The 23840-nt window shown below is 49.8% G+C and overlaps 1 protein-coding gene across 1 annotated transcript; it reads left to right on the plus strand.

Annotated features, from left to right (window-relative positions):
- Positions 1 to 4637: 4637 nt before the first annotated feature.
- Positions 4638 to 6034, plus strand: LOC103639075 (late embryogenesis abundant protein-related / LEA protein-related). The gene is made up of 2 exons (XM_008661868.3): positions 4638 to 4975; positions 5129 to 6034. Exons 1-2 carry the CDS (start codon positions 4714 to 4716, stop codon positions 5857 to 5859), a joined length of 993 nt encoding a protein of 330 aa, XP_008660090.1. The 5' UTR covers positions 4638 to 4713; the 3' UTR covers positions 5860 to 6034.
- The last annotated feature ends 17806 nt before the right edge of the window (positions 6035 to 23840 follow it).

The raw sequence follows: 23840 nt of genomic DNA on the forward strand, positions 1-23840 counted from the left end.
CGGCGAAGGCTCGGACCAGGTCGTCCCAGTTGGAGATCTGCCCCGGAGGCAGATGCTCCAGCCAGGCTCGAGCGGTGTCGGAGAGGAACAGGGGGAGGTTGCGGATGATGAGGTTGTCATCGTCCGTTCCACCCAGCTGGCAGGCCAGTCGGTAGTCCGCGAGCCACAGTTCCGGCCTCGTCTCCCCCGAGTACTTTGTGATGGTAGTCGGGGTTCGGAACCGGGTCGGGAACGACGCCCGTCGTATGGCCCGGCTGAAAGCCTGCGGACCGGGTGGTTCGAGCGAGGGGCTCCGATCCTCCCCGCTGTCGTAGTGTCCCCCACGCCTGGGGTGGTAGCCTCGGCACACCCTCTCGTCGAGGTGGGCTCGACGGTCGCGGTGGTGGTGCTCGTTGCCGAGGCGACCCGAGGCCGTAGGCGCGTGCGCCTGGTGTGGACCGAGGCTTCCCGCACGAATCAGGAAGTCGCGACGCGATGATCCGAGGGGTATCCCTGCCTTCGGGAGGCAGAGCTTTCGGCCCGTCGGACCGTGGCACCCTCCAGGAGATTCTTGAGCTCTCCCTGGATACGCCGCCCTTCGGTGGTCGATGGTTCCGGCATCACGCGGAGTAGTATTGCTGCTGCAGCCAGGTTCTGGCCGACCCCACTGGAAGCCGGTGGCGGCCTTGCCCTGACGTCGTCGGCAATGCGGTGTTGGATGCCCTGGGGTAGATGACGCGCTTCTCCGGTCGGAACTTGGTCTGCCCATTCCTGCCCGATGTTCCGCCGGAACTGCTTAAGTGTTCCTGCTCTCCCGTCGAGCCTGGCCTGCATCTCGCGGATTTGCTCGAGCTGTGCGTCCTGACCCCCCGCAGGGACTGGGACCACAGCTAGCTCCCGAAGGATGTCAACGCGAGGCGCAGGCCTAGGGGATCGTCGTTTTCTGGCATACCAAGATGGTTGCCTTCGCAGGGATCCCCTAGATCGACGTGGAAACATTCACGACTTGGGCCACAGTCCTTGTCGCCGAAGCTGTGGCTACCATCGGAACAATCGGAGAGGCAGTAGTCGCATGCGTTCATGAAGTCGTGCACGACACTGGGGTTACCGAGCCTGGAGAAATCCCAACAGAAGTCGGGCTCGTCATCTTCCTCGGAACCCGAAGGTCCGTAGGTCAAGACAGCCGTTAGTCTGTCCCAGGGCGACCGCATATGGTACCCCGGAGGGTTGGTACATGCCTCTATGAAAGCTTCCACTGGAGCGAGGTTGCTTGGTGGGTCGAAGCTGAATCCAAAAGGCACGAGATGGGAATCGGTCGGTACCTCTTGGTCGACGGGCGATGACGAAGTCGCGTCAGGGGCGGACTGCACCATTGTCTCAGGTACGAGGGCGACGCCCAGCAAGTCCTTCGTGAGCGTGCTGGCGTCGTCCGTCTGCTTGGGGTTGGCGTGTTGCGGGGAAACGGCGCTCGTCTTCGTCTCAGACGCACGATCGACGCCCGACGTGTCCCCCCGCTGGGGCGCCGACGTCGTCGACTTGCTCGACAGCCGACGAGGTGCCGCCTCCTGCTTGGCCATGGTTGCCCCGCCTCCTCCTCCGTCGGTGGGGGAGGTGACGGGACAAACCCGGATGTTGTTCTTCCGCCATGTGGCGAAGACGTCGTTGATTCCGCCGCCGGCGGGCGGGCTGACGGCCGCCATTGTCGCTGTCGCGCGGCGGAGGAAGGAGTATCATGTCGTAGCTGCTGTCGAGGGACATGAACTCAAGACTCCCGAAACGGAGCATCGTCCCGGGTTGGAAAGGTTGCTGGAGACTACCCATCTGGAGCTTGACGGGAAGCTGTTCGTCAACACGCAGCAGGCCCCTACCTGGCGCGCCAACTATCGGCGTTTCAACCCCGGGGGGTCCCTAGACCGACGAGTAAATTGTTGCTGCGCGTCCCAGCCCAGATGGGTCGGCGCGAGACGGGACACAAAGGGGGGAGAACAGTGAGGGGAAACCGCGGCCTTCGTGTTGTCCTGCGCCCAGGGCGGATGGATGCGCTTGCAGTAGGGGGTTACAAGCGTTCGCGTGGGAGAGAGAGAGAGAGCCTTATGCGTCGGCCCGTTCTCCCGCGCGGCCAACCTCCTTTTGTACGAGAGCCCTGGACCTTCCTTTTATAGGCGTAAGGAGAGGGTCCAGGTGTACAATGGGGGGTGTAGCAGTGTGCTAACATGTCTAGCAGAGAGGAGCTGGAGCCCTAAGTACATGCCATCATGGCAGTCGGAGAGGTTTTGGCACCCTGTTCATGTGATGTCGTGGCCGTCAGAGGAGCGATGGAGACCTGCGGAAGTACAACTGTCAGGGCTGTCGGATCCTTGCTGACGTCTCCTGACTGACGTAAGGGGCTGGGAGCTGCCGTCGTCACGGAGCGTGCGGGGTGTCATCATTTCTTGTTTGCTGGGGCGAGCCAGATGGGACGCCGGTCTTGTCCCCGTAGCCTAAGCTAGCTAGGGGCAGGGTAATGATGACCCCCCCCCGCGACGTGGCCGGTCCGGACCCGAGTTTGAGCGAGGTGGCGATTCCTCTGAGGTCGAGGTTGAGTCTGAGCCCTGGGGTCGGGCGAGGCGGAGTCCATCGTCTTCGAGAGCCGAGGCCGAGTCCAAGCCCTGGGGTCGGGCGAGGCGGAGTCCATCGTCTTCGGGAGCCGAGGCCGAGTCCGAGCCCTGGGGTCGGGCGAGGCGGAGTTCGTCGTCTTCCAGAGCCGAGGCTGAGTCCGAGCCCTGGGGTCGGGCGAGGCGGAGTTCGTCGTCTTCCGGAGCCGAGGCTGAGTCCGAGCCCTGGGGTCGGGCGAGGCGGAGTTCGTCGTCTTCTAAGTCGTGGTTGAGTCCGAGCCCTAGGGTCGGGCGAGGCGAAGTCCTTCTTCCGAGGCCGAGACGGGGGCCGAACCCTGGGGTCGGGCGAGGTGGAGCTTCCTATGTCTCCCGAGGCTAGACTTAGCCGCTTTCAACCTCACTCTGGCGAGTGGCACGGCAGTCGGAGTGGGGCAGGCGACACTGTTTTCTTGTCAGGTCGGTCAGTGGAGCGGCGAAGTGACTGCGGTCACTTCGGCTCTGTCGACTGAAGAGCGCACATCAGGATAAGGTGTCAGTCGATCCTTGCATTAAATGTTCCTACGATATGGTCGGTTGGCGTGGCGATCTGGCCAAGGTTGCTTCTCTGCGAAGACTGGGCCTCGGGCGAGTCGAAGGTGTGCCCGTTGCTTGAGGGGACCCTCAGGCGAGACGTGAATCCTCCGGGGTCGGCTACCTTTGCCCGAGGCTGGGCTCGGGCGAGGCGAGATCGTGTCCCTTGAGTGGACTGAGCCTTGACCTTAATCGCGCCCATCAGGCCTTTGCAGCTTTGTGCTGATGGGGGTTACCAGCTGAGATTAGGAGTCTTGGGAGTACCCCTAATTATGGTCCCCGACACTCCGTGACTTAACGCAGAGGCTAGGGTTCCTACCTAACAAGCCGGACGGTCCGCGGCTGTGGTCGGACAGTCTGCGCGTGCATAGGGGCGGCGGGTTCGCCGACGATGCCTGGATCTCGCTTCTGAGAGAGACCCCATCGGGGAGGAGAGATCGTAGAGTGTGTCTTGGGATCGGCAGGCCACCCAAGACACCTCTAAACGACGTGGAGCCAGAGAGAGGTGAAGATTAGAAAGAGGAATCTAAGTTACTGTCTACTCATAGGGCAAAAGGTAAAGAACATAAGGTAATTTGATTGATTGTAATTTGATTGATTGATCGATTGTTGGTTGTTCAATCGGCTGTACCCCTTCAAATATATAAGGAGGAAGGTCTGGACCCGTTTCTAGGCGTTCTCTAATAGCTCCTGCGGAATTAGAAGGCTAAACGCGCAAGGAAATAGGAGTCTTATCTGCCTGATTTAATCTACGCGTGCACTGTCCGCGCCTTCGGGCGGACCATGCTCAATGTCATAAATGGTGTTCAACAGTATGGCACTAGCTAGTTTTTTAAGGTAATGGCAGAAGCTCTGTCTCTCAATTTGGAAGAATGAAAATGGCTCGGTTTTAAGGGAAACCGGTCCCAAAACCTATACAGGATGCACAAGCGACCCAGACGACGACAGTCTCACACACAACCCCTTTAAAGTCATCATTGGCAAGCTCAACACAAAGAAAAAACAGCTCTGACTACCCAAGAGAGCAGCACATGACCAAAGGAAACCCAATTACGAAGAATATAACCTCCTGGATCTAAAGGAAATTAATTACGAACTTAGTCACACAGAAGTTGCCCACAGAGCTTGATTAGGAAGATGAAAGGTGAAACGCTTTATTAGTTTACTAGTAGTCAACTGAATTACTTGTTTGTTCAGTATAATCGCGCCGACCCAGCCGCGATTACGTACCAGGCTTCCAACCTATAGCATCGATCGTGATGAAGATTACTGAGTACAACGTAGGACGAGGATATGTATGTATTACAACGTAGTACCAGACTGAATTACATGGCAACCTTGCTGCGCGGCCCGGGCGGCATGCACGATGCATCCAAGTGAACGCAAAGTGTTCCTGACCTCAACACGCGGCCAGTACCATGCATGTGTTGGCATCGGCGCCAGGGACCCTAGCTATAAATTGGCACCCTTCACCCGACCTGCTGCCTCATTACACACGGCCATCTCGCAGCATTCTCAACCAGGTGAGGCTAAATATATAGCTGTAACACAGCAGCAGTCGCCACCACCAATGGCCCGGGAGCTCGCCGCAGCTTGTGTGGCTGCCGCCCTGGTGGCCCTGTGCGCAGCCGCGCTCGGTGTGGCAGCGCAGCCACCTGCGCCGCGCCCGCTGCCGTCCAACTACCAGATGATCACCCCGGGCAGGTACAAGAGGGACCAGCAGCTGGCGTGCGACAACCCCAAGGACAACAAGGCCAAATGCATGGCCAAGTGCGACAAGCGCTGCCCCAACCAGTGCATCGTCCTCTGCCCCGGATGCAAGACGTTCTGCAGTACATACTTCACTCACTCTCTTCTCCTCGTTGATCTTCACTGCCGTTCGTCTCACTCCCGACCGGCCGGCCGTTACTAGCTAGTTACCGGTAGCTAATCCAATTATTCTCGCTGAATATAATCTGTTTTGCAAATTCCGTCCCAACAACAAGTGTGCGACTTCTACCCCGGCGTGTCCTGCGGCGACCCGCGCTTCACGGGCGGCGACGGCAACAACTTCTACTTCCACGGCAAGAAGGACCAGGACTTCTGCATCCTCTCCGACGCCGGCCTCCACATCAACGCGCACTTCATCGGCAAGCGCAACCCGGCCATGAGCCGCGACTTCACGTGGATCCAGGCGCTGGGCATCCGCTTCGCCGGCCACCACCGCCTGTACCTGGGCGCCCAGAGGACGGCCAGGTGGAGCGACGACGTGGACCGCGTCGAGCTGGCCTTCGACGGCGCGCCCGTCAGCGTCCCGGCCGAGGCCGGCGCCGCGTGGGAGTCCGCGGCCGTGCCCGGGCTCACCGTCGCCCGGACCGCCGCCGCCAACGGCGTCCGGGTGCAGCTCAGGGGCGCGTTCGACATCGTGGCCAACGTGGTGCCCGTCAGCGACGAGGACTCGCGCGTCCACGGATACGGCGTGGCGGAGGACGACTGCCTCGCGCACTTCGACCTGGGCTTCAGGTTCTTCGGCCTCACCGACGACGTGCACGGCGTCCTCGGCCAGACCTACCGCTCCGACTACGTCAACCAGCTCAACGTCAGCTCCAAGATGCCCGTCATGGGCGGGGCGCCCAGCTACGTCTCCTCGGACATCTTCGCCACTGACTGCGCCGTCGCAAGGTTTGGTGCCCGTCGCGCCGGCATCGCCATGGTTACCGGCGCTGAGTCCAGTTAAAGCTGCATGGCCATTGCGTCTTCGTGCAATAGGGGCATGCCAATTGCCAAGCAATCATTAGAAGCATAAATAAATTTGTCTGCACGAATCAGGACTGTGTCCAGTTGTACTTGTACCGCATTGGGTTAATTTGTCTCGGAATTCACTGATGAGCAGTCAGTTTGTTATTTGTCGAGATCGATGAGAATGACGTGTATCGATGTATAGTGTATACATGTCCAACTGACCGTGCCAGGCTGGGCATGGCTGGGCCCGGCACGAGGGGCACTCGTCCAAGCCACGGTTCAGTATCATGCCGGGCCGGACCGGCCTACGGGTTGGCTGATGTGGTCCAGACCCTGCATGGTTGTCGGATCCAAACCCGTAAACAAAACAAACACTCCAAAAATTCAGAATTTAAAGCTAATATTTAAATTTATTTTAGATTCAATTCATTATATTTATAATTTTAGATACATACTTAGACAAAGAATTTAGATACACATATAAACACATATCACAATTCAGAATGCTCTCATATAATAATAGAATCATCAGTATTATAGCTAAAAACAGACTGACCGTTACAAAATCAGTTTCTCAAGTGAGCTGTTACCGTACCTACCCTTTAACCGGGCCGGGCCCGTGCCTGCACCGCGGGCCAGCCCAAGCCCGGCATGGCTATTGGACCGAGCCGGTCCGGGCACGCTTCTAGTCGGGACGAGCCGTGCTCGTGTCGGATCACGACCGTGCTAGGTCACGACCCCACTGTCGGGCCGGTCCATTTGTACATGTATAATTTCGTGGTTCAATTGTTCAATCCATGAGATGACTCAACATACCTCTTCGCAAGTAATTCTAGATGCATGGCAACAGATTGGTTATGCACGGATTAGTGGAGTCTTTGGTTCTAAATAATGAACTAGCTAATACAAAAAAAAAAATGGACATAGCTAATACTAACGCTAGTAGACTGTCCTAGATCATAGGCACAACAAGCAAGAGGGCAATCGGATACTCGACCTAGAAGGCACGTACGTCGTGCTCGAGCCGGGGAAGAAAAGAGAAGTTCCAAATTTTGATCCTCTTTTTCTTGGATCGCTTGTCCGACATAGTTCAACGGAAATGTTTCGGGGTGGCGCCGAGAGCCAATGGTGGATTGGAAGGTCGCCAAGATCTTTTTGGGAGGCTTTGATTTTGGCGATCGCGACGGGGGGTTCACCTCTGGAGGCTTTGGTCAGTCTAGCTAGTGGTCCGTCCGACTGGAGCCAGGCGAATTTCAGGCCAACACATCGACCCTCAATTCGAATGTGGCGCATTTGGACGCAATAACATTGTGTCGTAGAAGCCCCAGCAAGCAACAGTTTTTGGGCATGGACAACAGCAGGCTATCTCGTTCTCGTTTGGAGGAGGTTCTCAAGAACATGGTGCACATCAAGGTGGTTTTGGGGGACAGGAGTATAGCAAAGCGCCCTGGGGCGATGGCAGCAAAATACAAGAAATGACTATTGTTTTGGGACACTAACCGAAGCATGCTGTTCAGCAGACTAATTCAGTTCCAGCTCTGAGGCTGCTCTTCGTCTAGTTCTGCCACGCCTAAGCCGATAGAAGTGCTTAATAAATTTTCTGCAACCTTATCAATAACGGAAGCAAGATCGAGGCGGGAAGTAGAAATAGATGAGGACATGCTGGAAGGAGTGAAAAGAAAAATCTTGATGGAATCGAAGATAATAGTTTTGGGTATTCAGTACTTTCTTTTTCTTGATTAGCATCTTATTATTAATATACAGCGGTGGTACTGATATTTTAGGGGCCCAGGATAAAATTTAAAATGGAGGCCCTTATTATATAAATATTATCAATATAAACACTCAAAATGTATATATCAAATAACAAGTAAATAAAAAGATATATATTATGATGTTACCTTAAAAATTTCTTCTGACATGTTTAGATGCGAAGTCATTGTTGATGGTGTCAATATCAATCTCATCCAATAATATCTTCTCAATACATAAGATAGCCAAACCATTTAATCTTTCCTGAGACATTTTAGACCTCAAATAATTCTTCAACAACTTCAACTTTGAAAAGCTTCTTTTAGCTGATGCTACAGTAACAGGCATGGTAAATAAAATTCGATAAGCAATAGAAATATTAGGATAACAATCCACTTCTCTGACATGCTCAAAAATCTCCATAGCAGACATTGGTTTATCTGATAAAGTCAACCGCAGAACACTAAGCTCTGAAATTAGATCATTTAAATCAACATCACACGAGCCATCGAAAGATAAAGTACTTGCAAATTTGGTACAATGGTCTCTTAATTCAATAGTCTCCAGCGACTTCAAAGTTGTTGAGGTCATCAAAAACCCAAAGATACCTTTGAATGATTGGAGTTCTTCAAATCTACTTTTTAATGAACTAGTTGCAATATCAACCATCACCAAAAAGTAATTAACTTCAAAAGCCTTTTGAGCTTCTAGATTTTCTTCCTCATTGCTAGTTTCATCATAGTGTTTCTTCCTAATAGCACGACGCTTTACTGGAAATGATGGTTGTAAACCAAGTTCGGATGCAATTTCTTTTGCAGTGATCAAACTAGAAGCAAATCCTTCATTTCTATAGTTTTCAAAGAAACATATGGTGTCCTCTATGCTATTTAAGGTACCATCAATGCACATGGATGGTGACTGCAACTTCTTGCTCACTTTGCTGACAACAAATAAAATATCATACCAAATAATCATACCAAGTATAAACTCAAAGGTTCCAAGCACTTCAAATAAATTTTTTGCATCACTCCTATCCTTGGCTTCAACATCCTTATCTTTACTTAACTAAAGCAAAGCTGATCTAATTTTAGGAGCTTGAAATCTAATTGCTTTGACACTTTTGATGCGACTCTCCAAACGTGTATTGCTCCATGACTTCACAGTCAAGCTTTCAACATGGTTAATCAAAACGTCCCATCTTTTGGTAGAACTAGAAAACAATACATATATTCGTTGCACAATCCCAAAAAATGAAATAGCTTTGACACAAGATTTAGCCATATCACAAAGAGTAAGATTAAGGCTATGGCAAGCACATGGCATATACAAAGCTCTTGGATTTATATCAAACAATCGTCTTTGCACCCCCTTGTTCTTTCCTTTCATATTAGACCCATTATCATAACCTTAATCCCTAACATCTTCTATATTTAGACCAAAGTACTTAATGGAATCAATCAATGAATTGAAAAGCCCCTCACCAGATGTGTCATCTACCTTTATGAAACCCAGAAAATATTCCTCAACTTTATCATAACCTTGACCCCTAACATCTTCTATATTTAGACCAAAGTACTTAATGGAATCAATCAATGAATTGAAAAGCCCCTCACCAGATGTGTCATCTACCTTTATGAAACCCAGAAAATATTCCTCAGCTTTACCACAAGACATGTTAACACATCGAACTAACAAACTATTTGTTCTTGATGACTCACATCTGGGGTACAGTCAAGTATAACAGAAAAATATTTGGCCTCTTTAACAGTCTTGATGATAGATTTGGTAATATCAGAAGCCAAAAGATAAACCAACTCATTTTGAATTTTATGACTAAGATAATGATAGTGAACCTCATTGTTTTTGATACGCCTAAGGTGATCTTGCATTACCAAATCAAATTTAGCGATCATCTCAACACAAGATAAGAAATTACCATTCTGATCATTATAAAGTTGCTCACTAGATCCTCTAAATGCCAAATTACGCTTACCAAGAAATTTGACAACAACAATTATTCTTAATAAGACTTGCCTAACACGCTCTTTCTCCTTTGTGATTTGATGATGAAATTCTTTATCGATTGTTTCATGTTTATTGAGTCTAGCTCTCAGTTCATTCCAAGAGTTCATGTTGGTAATATGGTCCATACTAGCCTCATGTTCTTTAAGCTTATCATTGATATGTTTCCAATCTCTAAAACCATCATGCGCCAGTGAACTCTTACACTTCTCAGAATTGAAAATCTTACAACAAAAGCAAAACACTCTATCAACATGTTTTGAATAAACCAACCATTTTCTATCATGAACTTCTTCATTGCTCAACTTTCTAAAGTAATGCTTATATGAAAAATGCCTCCCATTATCATCCAAAGGAAATACAATATTTTCTTCTCTTATAGCCCCCTTCTCTACTAATATGTCCCTTGACTTGTTATCAAGATTATTCCAATTCCTTGGATCACAGATGTCCTCAATAAAATCCGATTGTTCATCAACATTAGCATTTTCAGTAGGAGATGAATTAAATATAGGCTCATGACCACTCACATTGTTATCATCCATGTTGATGTCAACATTTTCATCTGATGGAAGACCCTGATCTTCTAGATTAATATTAGGTTGTTCCTCCACAACCACTATAGCCAATTCATATGTATTTGTTCAAGTTCTTGGATTACTGGTCAAAAACCTATCCATAGCTCCTCTCTGTGATTCTATAAACTCTTCTGTCCTTTTTCTCTCTTTCTTTTTTCACTGCCAGATGCATATCTTCTAGACGACATGACTGAAACAGAGAAGTTAACAGATAAATATTTAAAATCTAAAATCTAATCTACTTATCTACAATCTAGTATTTCAATTATTATTGACTTAGGGCAAAAAAATTATACCTCGGCAATCACGCCCGGCGGCGGTAGGCGAGAGGCGGCTGCAGGAATCCTCAGCGGATCGGCGTAGGCGTCAGCTGCGGTCTGCGGACGTCCTATTTGCGTGGCAGAACTGCAGATCCAGAATTCCAGTTTCCAGACTTGCCTCGCTCTGGCCTCTGGCGTTGTCGGAGAGTAGATCTCCGGCCAGGTGGCGGAGTGCACCCGCCCTAAATCCTGAGATAAGGAGGGGCTTAGGCGTTTTGCTTGATCGTTGGTATGAACAGGAAGAACGCAAGAACACACAAGGATTTAGAGTGGTTGTTGCAACCGGACCGCTGACACACGGCGTGTCCGTCGGGGCCGCCCGCACACACGGCGCGCCCACCTAGGCTGTCGGGCCGCGACACATGCGCCCGCACGTATAGCAGCGGGCTTTAGGTCTCTTGGGCCAACACTCCCCCCAAAAAGCTAGCCTTTTAGGGGGTTGTACCCTCAACCATATAAACCATGCTTTTCCACTCTCACCAGACAATGTGGGACTATTCCCAACAGTGGTTCGGGCCGCCGAGGCATAATACCCTACTCCACTGTGAGATGTATTGCCTGTGAGCTTGTATGAGCTTGCGAGACTGTGGTGTGATCTAAGATTGCGTGTGTGTAACTGAAAGGGAATTAGGCTTACACCTATTTCCTAATTGATTTTGGTGGTTGAATTGCCCAACACAAACATTTGGACTAACTAGTTTGCTCTAGTTTATAAGTTCTACAGGTGCCAAAGGTTCACAAATAGCCAATGAAAAAGACCAAGAAAAGGGTTCAACAAAGAGAGCAGGGGATAACCGAAGGCACCCTGGTCTGGCGCACCGGACTGTCCGGTGTGCCACCGGACAGTGTCCGGTGCACCAGGGGACTTGAAGCTAAACTCATCACCTTCGGGAAAACTCAGAAGCGCTCCACTATAATTCATCGGACTGTAACTCATCACCAAGGAGAAGCGACTCTGAACTCGCCAGCCTCGGGAATCCGCTCAGCTATAATTCATCGGACATGTCCGGTGTACACCGGACTGTCCGGTGTGACAGCGGAGCAACGGCTACTTCAGCGCCAACGGTCACCTGTAGAGGCATTAAATGCGCGCTAGAGCGCGCAGAGGTCAGGCACGCGCGAGATGGCGCACCGGACACTCTACAGTACATGTTCGGTGCACCACTGGACAGCCAGGCGACCCCACCAGTCAGAGCTCCAATGGTCAAACCCTAACGGCCGGGTGACGTGGCTGGCACACCAGACACTGTCCGGTGGCGCACCGGACTGTCCGGTGCGCCATGCGACAGCAGCCTCCACCAACGGCTAGTTTGGTGGTTGGGGCTATAAATAACCCCAACCACCCCACATTCAAGTCATCCAAGTTTTCACACTTCTACACCTTACAAGAGCTCTAGCATTCAATTCTAGACACACCCAAGTGATCAAATCCTCTCCAATTCCACACAAAGCCTTAGTGACTAGTGAGAGAGATTTGTTGTGTTCTTTTGAGCTCTTGCGCTTGGATTGCTTCTTTTCTTTCTCATTTGTTCTTGTGATCAAAACTCAATTGTAACCGAGGCAAGAGACACCAATTGTGTGGTGGTCCTTGCGGGGAAATTTTGTTCCCGGTTGATTTGAGAAGAGAAGCTCACTCGGTCCGAGGGACCGTTTGAGAGAGGGAAAGGGTTGAAATAGACCCGGCCTTTGTGGCCTCCTCAACGGGGAGTAGGTTTGCGAGAACCAAACCTCGGTAAAACAAATCCTTGCGTCTCACTTCTTCACTCACTTGCGATTTGTTTTTGCGCCCTCTCTCGGACTCGTTTATATTTCTAACGCTAACCCGGCTTGTAGTTGTGATTAACTTTGCAAATTTCAGTTTCGCCCTATTCACACCCCCCCTCTAGGCGACTTTCAATTGGTATCAGAGCCCGGTGCTTCATTAGAGTCTAACCGCTCGAAGTGATGTCGGGAGATCATGCCAAGAAGGAGATGGAGACCGGCGACAAGCCCATTACAAGCCACGGGAAAACTTCATTGGAAGAGTCCCGCAACAAAGGGAAGGGGAAGGAAAAGAAATCCTCTTCCCACAAGTCGCATCGAAGCGGTGACAAAAAGAAGAAGATGAGGAAGGTGGTCTACTACGAGACCGACACTTCATCACCATCGACCTCCGGCTCCGACACGCCGTCCGTTACTTCTAAGCGCCAAGAGCGCAAAAAGTATAGTAAGATTCCCCTACGCTACCCCCGTATTTCAAAGCGTACTCCTTTGCTCTCCGTTCCATTAGGCAAACCACCGGTTTTTGACGGTGAAGATTATAATATGTGGATTGATAAAATGAGGCATCATCTAACCTCACTCCACACAAGCATTTGGAATGTTGTTGAGTTTGGTGTACAGGTACCATCCGCAGGGGATGAAGACTACGACTCCGACGAAGTAGCCCAAATCCACCACTTTAACTCTCAAGCCACCACTATACTCCTCGCCTCTCTAAGTCGAGAGGAGTATAATAAGGTGCAAGGGCTAAAGAGTGCGAAGGAGATTTGGGACGTACTCAAGACCGCGCACGAAGGAGATGAGGTGACCAAAATCACCAAGCGGGAGACGATTGAGGGGGAGCTCGGTCGGTTCCGACTCAACCGAGGCGAGGACCCTCAAGCCATGTACAACCGCTTGAAGACCTTGGTGAACCAAGTGCGCAACCTCGGAAGCACAAAATGGGATGACCATGAGATGGTCAAGGTTATTCTAAGATCCCGCGTATTTCTTAATCCTACGCAAGTTCAATTAATTCGAGGAAATCCTAGATATACACAAATGACCCCCAAGGAAGTAATAGGTAATTTTGTGAGCTTTGAGTTGATGATCAAAGGCTCAAAGAAGATCATCGAGCTTGATGGTTCCTCCGCGCCCGAAGCACAACCGGTTGCATTCAAGGCAACGGAGGAGAAAAAGGAGGAGTCTACATCACGTAGACAACCCATCGACGCCTCCAAGCTCGACAACAAGGAAATGGCGCTCATCATCAAGAGTTTCTGCCAAATCCTCAAGCAAAGGAGGGGAAGGATTACAAGTCTCGCTCCAAGAAGGTTTGCTACAAGTGTGGTAAGCCCGGTCACTTTATTGCTAAATGTCCATTATCAAGTGATAGTGACAGGGACAATGACAAGAAGGGGAGAAGAAAGGAGAAGAAGAGGTACTACAAGAAGAAGGGCGGCGATGCCCATGTTTGCCGGGAGTGGGACTCCGACGAGAGCTCCACCGACTCCTCCTCCGACGAGGACGCCGCCAACATCGTCGTCACCAAGGGACTTCTCTTCCCCAACATCGGCCACAAGTGCCTCATGGCAAAGGACGGCAAAAAGAAGAAGGTTAAATCCAAATCCTCCACTAAATATGAGTCCTCTAGTGATGATAATGCTAGTGATGAGGAGGATAATTTGTGTACTCTTTTTGCTAACCTCAACATGCAACAAAAAGAAAAACTAAATGAACTAATTAGTGCCATCCATGAGAAGGATGAACTCTTGGACTCCCAAGAGGACTTCCTAATCAAGGAAAACAAAAGGCATGTTAAGGTTAAAAATGCTTATGCTCTGGAAGTTGAAAAATGTGAGAAATTAACTAGTGAGCTAAGCACATGCCATGATTTGATTGCCAACCTTAGAAATGAAAATGCTAGATTAATTGCTAAGGTTGATTCTAATGTTTGTGATGATTCAATTTCCAATCTTAGAGATGATAATGCTAATTTGCTTGCTAAGATTGAAAAACTGAATGATTCTCTTGCTAGCCTTAGAAATGAAAATGAAAAATTAATTGCTAAGGCTAAAGATTTTGATGTTTGCAATGTTACAATTTCCGATCTTAGAGACAACAATGATATTTTGCGTGCTAAGATTGTTGAACTTAATTCTTGCAAACCCTCTACATCTACCATTGAGCATATTTCTATTTGCACTAGATGTAGAGATGTTGATATTGATGCTATTCATGATCATATGGTTTTAATTAAACAACAAAATGATCATATAGCAAAATTAGATGCTAAAATTGCCGAGCACGAACTTGAAAATGAAAATTTTAAATTTGCTCGTAGTATGCTTTATAATGGGAGACGCCCTGACATCAAGGATGGCATTGGTTTCCAAAAGGGGGACAATGTCAAACTTAATGCCCCTCCTAAAAGATTGTCTAATTTTGTGAAGGGCAAGGCTCCCATGCCTCAAGATAACGAGGGTTACATTTTGTACCCTGCCGGTTATCCCGAGAGCAAAATTAGGAAAATTCATTCTAGGAAGCCTCACTCTGGCCCTAATCATGCTTTTATGTATAAGGGTGAGACATCTAGCTCTAGGCAACCAACCCGTGCTAAGTTGCCTAAGAAGAAAACTCCTAGTACATCAAATGAACATGACATTTCATTTAAGACTTTTGATGCATCTTATGTTTTGACTAACAAATCCGGCAAGGTAGTTGCCAAGTTTGTTGGGGGCAAACACAAGGGCTCCAAGACTTGTGTTTGGGTACCCAAAGTTCTTGTTTCTAATGCCAAAGGACCCAAAACCGTTTGGGTACCTAAAGTCAAGAACTAAACTTGTTTTGTAGGTTTATGCATCCGGGGGCTCAAGTTGGATAATCGACAGCGGGTGCACAAACCACATGACAGGGGAGAAGAAGATGTTCTCCTCCTATGAGAAAAATCAAGATCCCCAACGAGCTATCACATTCGGGGATGGAAATCAAGGTTTGGTCAAAGGTTTGGGTAAAATAGCTATATCTCCTGACCATTCCATTTCCAATGTTTTTCTTGTTGATTCATTAGATTACAATTTGCTTTCCGTATCTCAATTATGTCAAATGGGCTACAACTGTCTATTTACTGACGTAGGTGTCACTGTCTTTAGAAGAAGTGATGATTCAATAGCTTTTAAGGGGGTGTTAGAGGGTCAGCTATACTTGGTAGATTTTGATAGAGCTGAACTCGACACTTGCTTAATTGCTAAGACTAACATGGGTTGGCTCTGGCACCGCCGACTAGCCCATGTTGGAATGAAGAATCTTCATAAGCTTCTAAAGGGAGAGCACATTTTAGGATTAACAAATGTTCATTTTGAGAAAGACAGGATTTGTAGCTCATGCCAAGCCGGGAAGCAAGTTGGTGCTCATCATCCGCATAAGAACATCATGACGACTGACAGGCCAGTGGAGCACCTACACATGGATTTATTCGGCCCGATCGCTTACATAAGCATCGGCGGGAGTAAGTACTGTCTAGTTATTGTGGATGATTATTCTCGCTTCACTTGGGTGTTCTTTTTACAGGAAAAATCTCAAACCCAAGAAACCTTAAAGGGATTCTTGAGACGGGCTCAAAATGAGTTCGGCTTAAGGATCAAGAAAATAAGAAGCGACAACGGGACGGAGTTCAAGAATTCACAAATTGAAGGCTTCCTTGAGGAGGAGGGCATCAAGCATGAGTTCTCTTCTCCCTACAACCCACAACAAAATGGTGTAGTGGAGAGGAAGAATAGAACTCTATTGGACATGGCAAGAACCATGCTTGATGAGTACAAGACGCCGGATCGGTTTTGGGCCAAGGCAGTTAACACCGCTTGCTACGCCATCAACCGGTTATATCTACACTAAATCCTCAAGAAGACATCATACGAACTCCTAACCGGTAAAAAGCCCAATATTTCATATTTCAGAGCCTTTGGTAGCAAATGCTTTATTCTTGTCAAAAGAGGTAGAAAATTTAAATTTGCTCCTAAGACTGTAGAAGGCTTTTTACTAGGATATGATTCAAACACAAGGGCATATAGAGTCTTTAACAAGTCCTCTGGACTAGTTGAAGTTTCTTGTGATGTTGTGTTTGATGAAACTAACGGCTCTCAAGTAGAGCAAGTTGATCTTGATGAGATAGGTGAAGAAGAGGCTCCGTGCATCGCGCTAAGGAACATGTCCATTGGGGATGTGTGTCCCAAGGAATCCGAAGAGCCTCCAAATGCACAAGATCAACCATCCTCCTCCACGCAAACATCTCCACCAACTCAAAATGAGGATGAGGCTCAAGTTGATGAAGGAGAAGATCAAAGAGATGAGCCACCTCAAGATGACAGCAATAATCAAGGGGGAGATGCAAATGTTCAAGACAAGGAGGATGAAGAACCAAGGCCGCCACACCCAAGAGTCCACCAAGCAATCCAACGAGATCACCCCGTCGACACCATTCTCGGCGACATTCATAAGGGGGTAACCACTAGATCTCGTGTTGCACATTTTTGTGAGCATTACTCTTTTGTTTCCTCTATTGAGCCACACAGGGTAGAGGAAGCACTACAAGATTCGGATTGGGTGGTGGCAATGCAAGAGGAGCTCAACAACTTCACTAGGAACGAGGTATGGCATTTAGTTCCACGTCCTAACCAAAATGTTGTAGGAACCAAATGGGTCTTCCGCAACAAACAAGATGAGCATGGTGTGGTGACAAGGAACAAAGCCCGACTCATGGCCAAAGGGTATTCACAAGTCGAAGGTTTGGATTTCAGTGAAACCTATGCACCCGTAGCTAGGCTTGAGTCAATTCGTATATTATTAGCCTATGCTACTTATCATGGCTTCAAGCTTTACCAAATGGACGTGAAGAGTGCCTTCCTCAATGGACCAATCAAGGAAGAGGTCTACGTTGAGCAACCTCCCGGCTTTGAAGATAGTGAGTATCCTAATCATGTCTATAGGCTCTCTAAGGCGCTTTATGGGCTCAAGCAAGCCCCAAGAGCATGGTATGAATGCCTAAGAGATTTCCTTATTGCTAATGGCTTCAAAGTCGGCAAGGCCGATCCTACTTTATTCACTAAAACTCTTGACAATGATTTGTTTGTATGTCAAATTTATGTTGATGATATCATATTTGGGTCTACTAACGAATCTACATGTGAAGAATTTAGTAGGATCATGACACAAAAAATCGAGATGTCAATGATGGGGGAGTTGAAGTATTTCTTAGGATTTTAAGTGAAGCAACTCCAAGAGGGCACCTTCATTAGCCAAACGAAGTATACTCAAGATATTCTAAACAAGTTTGGAATGAAGGATGCCAAGCCCATCAAGACACCCATGGGAACCAATGGGCATCTCGACCTCGACACGGAAGGTAAATCCGTAGATCAAAAGGTATACCGGTCGATGATAGGTTCATTACTCTATTTATGTGCATCTCGACCGGACATTATGATTTCCGTATGCATGTGTGCAAGATTCCAAGCCGACCCTAAGGAAGCTCACCTTACGGTCGTAAAACGAATCTTGAGATATTTGGCTTATACTCCTAAGTTTGGGCTTTGGTATCCTCGGGGATCCACATTTGATTTAATTGGTTATTCGGATGCCGATTGGGCAGGGTGTAAGATTAATAGAAAGAGCACATCGGGGACTTGCCAGTTCTTGGGAAGATCCTTGGTGTCTTGGGCTTCTAAGAAGCAAAATTCGGTCGCTCTTTCTACCGCCGAAGCCGAGTACATTGCCGCAGGCTATTGTTGTGTGCAATTGCTTTGGATGAGGCAAACCCTGCGGGACTATGGTTACAAATTAACCAAAGTTCCTCTTCTATGTGATAATGAGAGTGCAATCCGCATGGCGGATAATCCTGTTGAGCGTAGCCGCACTAAACACATAGCCATTCGGTATCATTTTCTTAGGGATCACCAACAAAAGGGGGATATCGAGATTGCATACATTAATACTAAAGATCAATTAGCCGATATTTTTACCAAGCCACTAGATGAACAAACTTTTACCAAACTTAGGCATGAGCTAAATATTCTTGATTCTAGAAATTTCTTTTGATGTCTTGCTCACATAGCTCACAAATATACCTTTGATCATGTCTCTTTTATATATATGCTATGACTAATGTGTTTTCAAGTGAATTTCAAACCAAGTCATAGGTGTATTGAAAGGGAATTGGGGTCTTCGGCGAATTCAAAGGCTTCCACCCCACAACTCATCCTTCGCCGTCGCTCCGAGCAACTCTCCATCTTTGGTATAATCTTCACTCATATTTTATTTGCCAAAGGGGAGAAAGTAGTTAGAAAAGGGCTTATATTTCACTCAAAGTATCCGTTTTTGGCGATTCATGCCAAAGGGGGAGAAAGTATTAGCCCAAAGCAAAAGGACGCACCACCACCTATTTTTTAAAAAAACTAATGATTCTCAATTGGTAAGTTTCAAATCGGTATCTTATTGTGTTCAAAAAGGGGGAGAAAGTAGCACTTTCAAAAATTAGTATTTCAAAACCCTCTTGAACAATAAGAGGAGAATTTCATTGAAGGGAAGTTTTGTTTAGTCAAAGGAAAAGCATTTGAAACAGGGGGAGAAAATTTCAAATCTTGAAAATGCTTCTCAAAAATCTTACTCATTTACCTTTGACTATTTGCAAAAGAACTTTGAAAAGGATTTATAAAAAGAATTTGCAAAAACAAACATGTGGTGCAAGCGTGGTCCAAAATGTTAAAAATGAAAGAAACAATCCATGTATATCTTATAAATTTCTATTGGCTCAAATCTAAGTAACCTTTGCACTTACATTTTACAAACTAGTTCAATTATGCACTGCTATACTTGCTTTGGTTTGTGTTGGCATCAATCACCAAAAAGGGGGAGATTGAAAGGGAATTAGGCTTACACCTATTTCCTAATTGATTTTGGTGGTTGAATTGCCCAACACAAACATTTGGACTAACTAGTTTGCTCTAGTTTATAAGTTCTATAGGTGCCAAAGGTTCATAAATAGCCAATGAAAAAGACTAAGAAAAGGGTTCAACAAAGAGAGCAGGGATAACCGAAGGCACCCTGGTCTGGCGCACCGGACTGTCCGGTGTGCCACCGGACAGTGTCCGGTGCACCAGGGGACTTGAAGCTAAACTCATCACCTTCGGGAAAACTCAGAAGCGCTCCACTATAATTCACCGGACTGTCCGGTGTACACCGGACAGTGTCCGGTGCTCCAAGGAGAAGCGACTCTGAACTCGCCAGCCTCGGGAATCTGCTCAGCTATAATTCACCGGACATGTCCGGTGTACACCGGACTGTCCGGTGTGACCGCGGAGCAACGGCTATTTCGGCGCCAACGGTCACCTGCAGAGGCATTAAATGCGCGCCAGAGCGCGCAGAGGTCAGGCACACGTGAGATGGCGCACCGGACACTCTACAGTACATGTCCGGTGCACCACCGGACAGCCAGGCGACCCCACCAGTAAGAGCTCCAACGGTCGAACCCTAACGGCCGGGTGACGTGGCTGGCGCACCGGACTGTCCGGTGCGCCATGCGACAGCAGCCTCCACCAACGGCTAGTTTGGTGGTTGGGGCTATAAATAACCCCAACCACCCCACATTCATGTCATCCAAGTTTTCACACTTCTACACCTTACAAGAGATCTAGCATTCAATTCTAGACACACCCAAGTGATCAAATCCTCTCCAATTCCACACAAAGCCTTAGTGACTAGTGAGAGAGATTTGTTGTGTTCTTTTGAGCTCTTGCGCTTGGATTGCTTCGTTTCTTTCTCATTTGTTCTTGTGATCAAAACTCAATTGTAACCGAGGCAAGAGACACCAATTGTGTGGTGGTCCTTGCGGGGAAGTTTTGTTCCCGAATGATTTGAGAAGAGAAGCTCACTCGGTCCGAGGGACCGTTTGAGAGAGGGAAAGGGTTGAAATAGACCCGGCCTTTGTGACCTCCTCAACGGGGAGTAGGTTTGCGAGAACTGAACCTCGGTAAAACAAATCCTTGCGTCTCACTTCTTCACTCACTTGCGATTTGTTTTTGCGCCCTCTCTCGGACTCGTTTATATTTCTAACGCTAACCCGGCTTGTAGTTGTAATTAACTTTGCAAATTTCAGTTTCGCCCTATTCACCCCCCCTCTTGGCGACTTTCAGTAACGTCGCATGCCTCCCCTTTTATAGCTGAAGGGGGGCATGCACAAAGGGACTGGGCCCCGACATGTGGGCCTAGAGACATAAAGAATATAGTGCTTGGATCCTCTAATGTATGTTGCCGAGACAATCTTCTTGTGCCTTGATGCCCGAGATCTGCGTATCCTTGGCGTACAGGGGAAGCTTCTTGCGGAAGAGAAGACGAGTATAGCGCGTCGCTCGGTATGGGCGCACTGTCCTCCAGCAGACCCAGCAGGCGCGCTGCCTGCTGGATGACCTTGACACCGCCTGTCAGCGGATGGGACGGGACACAATAAATGCTGAGAGGGCACATCGCCCGTCAGTGCGGTGGCAGGCGGCGCGTCTTTTCCTTAATAAATGCAGGGGTTGCATGACTTCTCGTCATGTTCGGCCCGGTAGCTTATGTTATGGGCCACAAGCAGCGGGTCTCCGCCTGAGCGAGAAGTGGAGGGCAGGGCCCGCACACGTGTCAGCACCAGACCCCTGCACATACTAGGGTCCTCCTCGTTCTGGGACCCTGCTGGAGTTCGGACCTACCCGGAGGCTCCGGACTCATATGTATAGGGGTCCAGTGTCCTTCTGTGGGGGTCCAGACTTACTGGGATGTGGTGTCTTTCCTTGCCACGTGGTGCCCTTTGGCCTGGGGTCAGGCGCCGTCCTCCGCATGGCTAGGGGACGTCGCATGGGTGCGGCGTCTTCATGCTGTAGGAGAGGGTACCCCTGATTTAGGGTACCGATAGTGGCCCCCGGTCCCGCCTCAGGGGAGGATGCGAGCCTGCAGACAGGGCCAGAGTCTGATTGGCGGTTGGACCGCTGCTCCCGCGCGCCTGTTGCTGCAATTACTGCCAGCCCGCCTATGGCCATGCCAACTGTCGTGCCTATTCCCACGGCTGACTGACCCGTGACCGTCGTACTTAACGGCACTGTTGGGCCATGCGCGGGGCTGCCTCGAGTCTCTGCACTGGTTCTGAGAAATTTACCTTTTCAGAATCCTGTGACAGCCCGGAGAAGACGTGGCATTGGCGCAAGCGGCGGTGCGGTTTCTTTGCACACGGTAACTGGCGCGCCGGTTACATGACATGTGGGCCTGGGCCCCTGAGTTGGACCGCCAGCTGCGGCGGAGCTGAGGGAGCGCACAGTCGTGCGACGGTTGTACGCTTCTTGCGTGGCGGTTCGCCTCTTTGACCGCTGGATACGGCGAAGATGAAGGGGCGCTTAATCGTGGGGCGGTTGCATGCCCCTTGTACTGCGGTTCGCCTTCCTGACCGCTGGTTGCCCCAAAAATGAAGGGGCACGTAACTGCAGGGCAGTTGCACGCTCCTTCTTAGGGTTAGTTCGCATGACATATGGGGCCTGGCCCCCATGTCATAAGGTGGGATCCTTGGCGCACGCCAGGGGAGACTTCACCCGCGACGCTTCAGGGGTGCGAGCGGGGGGATCTGCCTTTAAAAAGGGGTCGATCTCCCGGGCAGTAGTCATGCCTTGCTCCTCTTGCGACCACCGCGCCTCTTCGCCTTCTGGGCCTCCAGATGGGGTGCGCCGGTGTTCTCTGGAGGGATCTGCGTCAAGGTCGTCCCTTCCGGCGACTTCACCGTTGGAGAGCGTGCGCTGTGGTGGTGTCGCCGATCTTGTCTTCTTCCTTTTGCTGTTGGAGGGGTGCAACCCCATGGGGGTTGGCATCCTTCCACCACCATTCGGCTTCAAGGATTTTCATCATGCAGCCCAGTCGCAACCTCCGGTCGGTGGTCATCCACAAGAATGACTACCGGCCTTGTGGTGGAGAGAAGCGAGCTGGGCTACGGCCTCCCCCCTGCCCTCAGCTTCAAGGATGTTCATCATCCGCGCTGGGGAGGGGGGCGAGCCGAGTGGGAGCTTTGCCTTCCGTGTGGGCTGGCGGTCCGCTTCTTCCTCCAGCATTCGGGGGAGAAGGGCGTTCGCCGTCTGTGGCGCTGTCAGCTGCCGCGTGTCTGGCTCCCCAGCCTGGGCGGCTCTGGTGCCGCCTCCGGCGCTGCCTCCTACCGCTAGGGTGGAGCGTGGCTGCCCGTCCACCGCACGGGCGACGGTCGCGCCGTGCGCGGGTTGGCCACATCCACGGCTTCTCCCACGGCACCAGCCGCACTGGGAGGTCGTACAAGACGTCGTACGCCGTGCGGGTGGAGGCGGCGTTCTTGGATGGTCTTGTCCTCACTCCCATAGTGAGGACGGGAGTGAAGACCTCTTCGTGCGCGCTGGTGCAGCCGCTGCCCATCGATGCAGAGGTGGTCGCTGCCACTGGTGGGGCTGATGTGGCCGCTTCCGCTGGTGAGGCTGCCCATTGCAGAGGTGGTTGCCTCCGCTGGCGAGACCGTCAGTGCCACCTACCGCCGGACCCCTAGCCCTTTGGCTTTAATGGCCTTGTTGTTACCCCCCGTAGGAGGACGGGGGCGAGGACCTATTCGCAGCAGCACTCACCTAGAGGTGATCGCTGCTGCTGGCGAGCCGCTCGGAGCAGAGGTCGTTATCGCTGCTGGTGCAGAGGTGGTCGCCGTCGTTGGTGGGGCTGTTCGGAGTCAGCTTCCAGCGCGACTCTTGCCGGTGCAGCACAGTTCATTCCTGCAGAAATGGAGCTGGGTCCCGCTTGTAAGGGAATGTAATGACATTTGCTTGAGGGCAAAATGTAATAACATATGTACGCAGGATTTTATTCTGAGGAAGCCCAGTTGTGTGTCCGAACCCCCTAGATGGTGGCTTCAAGTACTAAGACACCTGCCGCAGGGCGGTGGAGTATGCAGGCTCACAATACGGGACCTGGCTGAGCGGCTACATGGCTCCCGGACCCCCCCCCAAGAGACAAGTGCCCGTTCTTCAGAGCCGGACCTCCAGGTTGTTGGATGCACAGGACTTTAGTTTTAAAAACTAGGACACCCGTCATGGAGTGGTGGAGTGTGCAGGATTTTGGGTACGAAACCAGGCTAACCGGCCACACAGGCTCCGGACCACCCTATGGAACGGGCATCCGTTCTTTAGAATCGGCCCCCAGGCCTTCCCCTGTTTTTGTAAAGTAATAGATATTATCTATTAAGCAGTATTCAACACTTATCTGTGTGACGCCTGTTCCTGTTGTGTGCGATGTTGTTGATTCCTCCTTAGTACCTGGCCCCCCGCCTAGGATGCAGGCTTGATGTGTTGAGGTTGGATACCAGCGTTTCTGAAAAGGTTGTCAACAATCCTCGGGAGGCAACCTCGCCGGGATCTGGATCTGTATACAACTTTTAGCTAGGAAGCATTAGTAGTACACCTCATAGGGTTCTCCATCTGACATTAGTCGTCCTTTGAAACATGCTCGGGACTTGCAGGTTTTAGTCCGGGTGGCCAAGTTGC

This window comes from Zea mays, chromosome 9, assembly GCF_902167145.1.
Source record: "Zea mays cultivar B73 chromosome 9, Zm-B73-REFERENCE-NAM-5.0, whole genome shotgun sequence".
In the NCBI taxonomy this organism is placed as follows: domain Eukaryota; kingdom Viridiplantae; phylum Streptophyta; class Magnoliopsida; order Poales; family Poaceae; genus Zea; species Zea mays.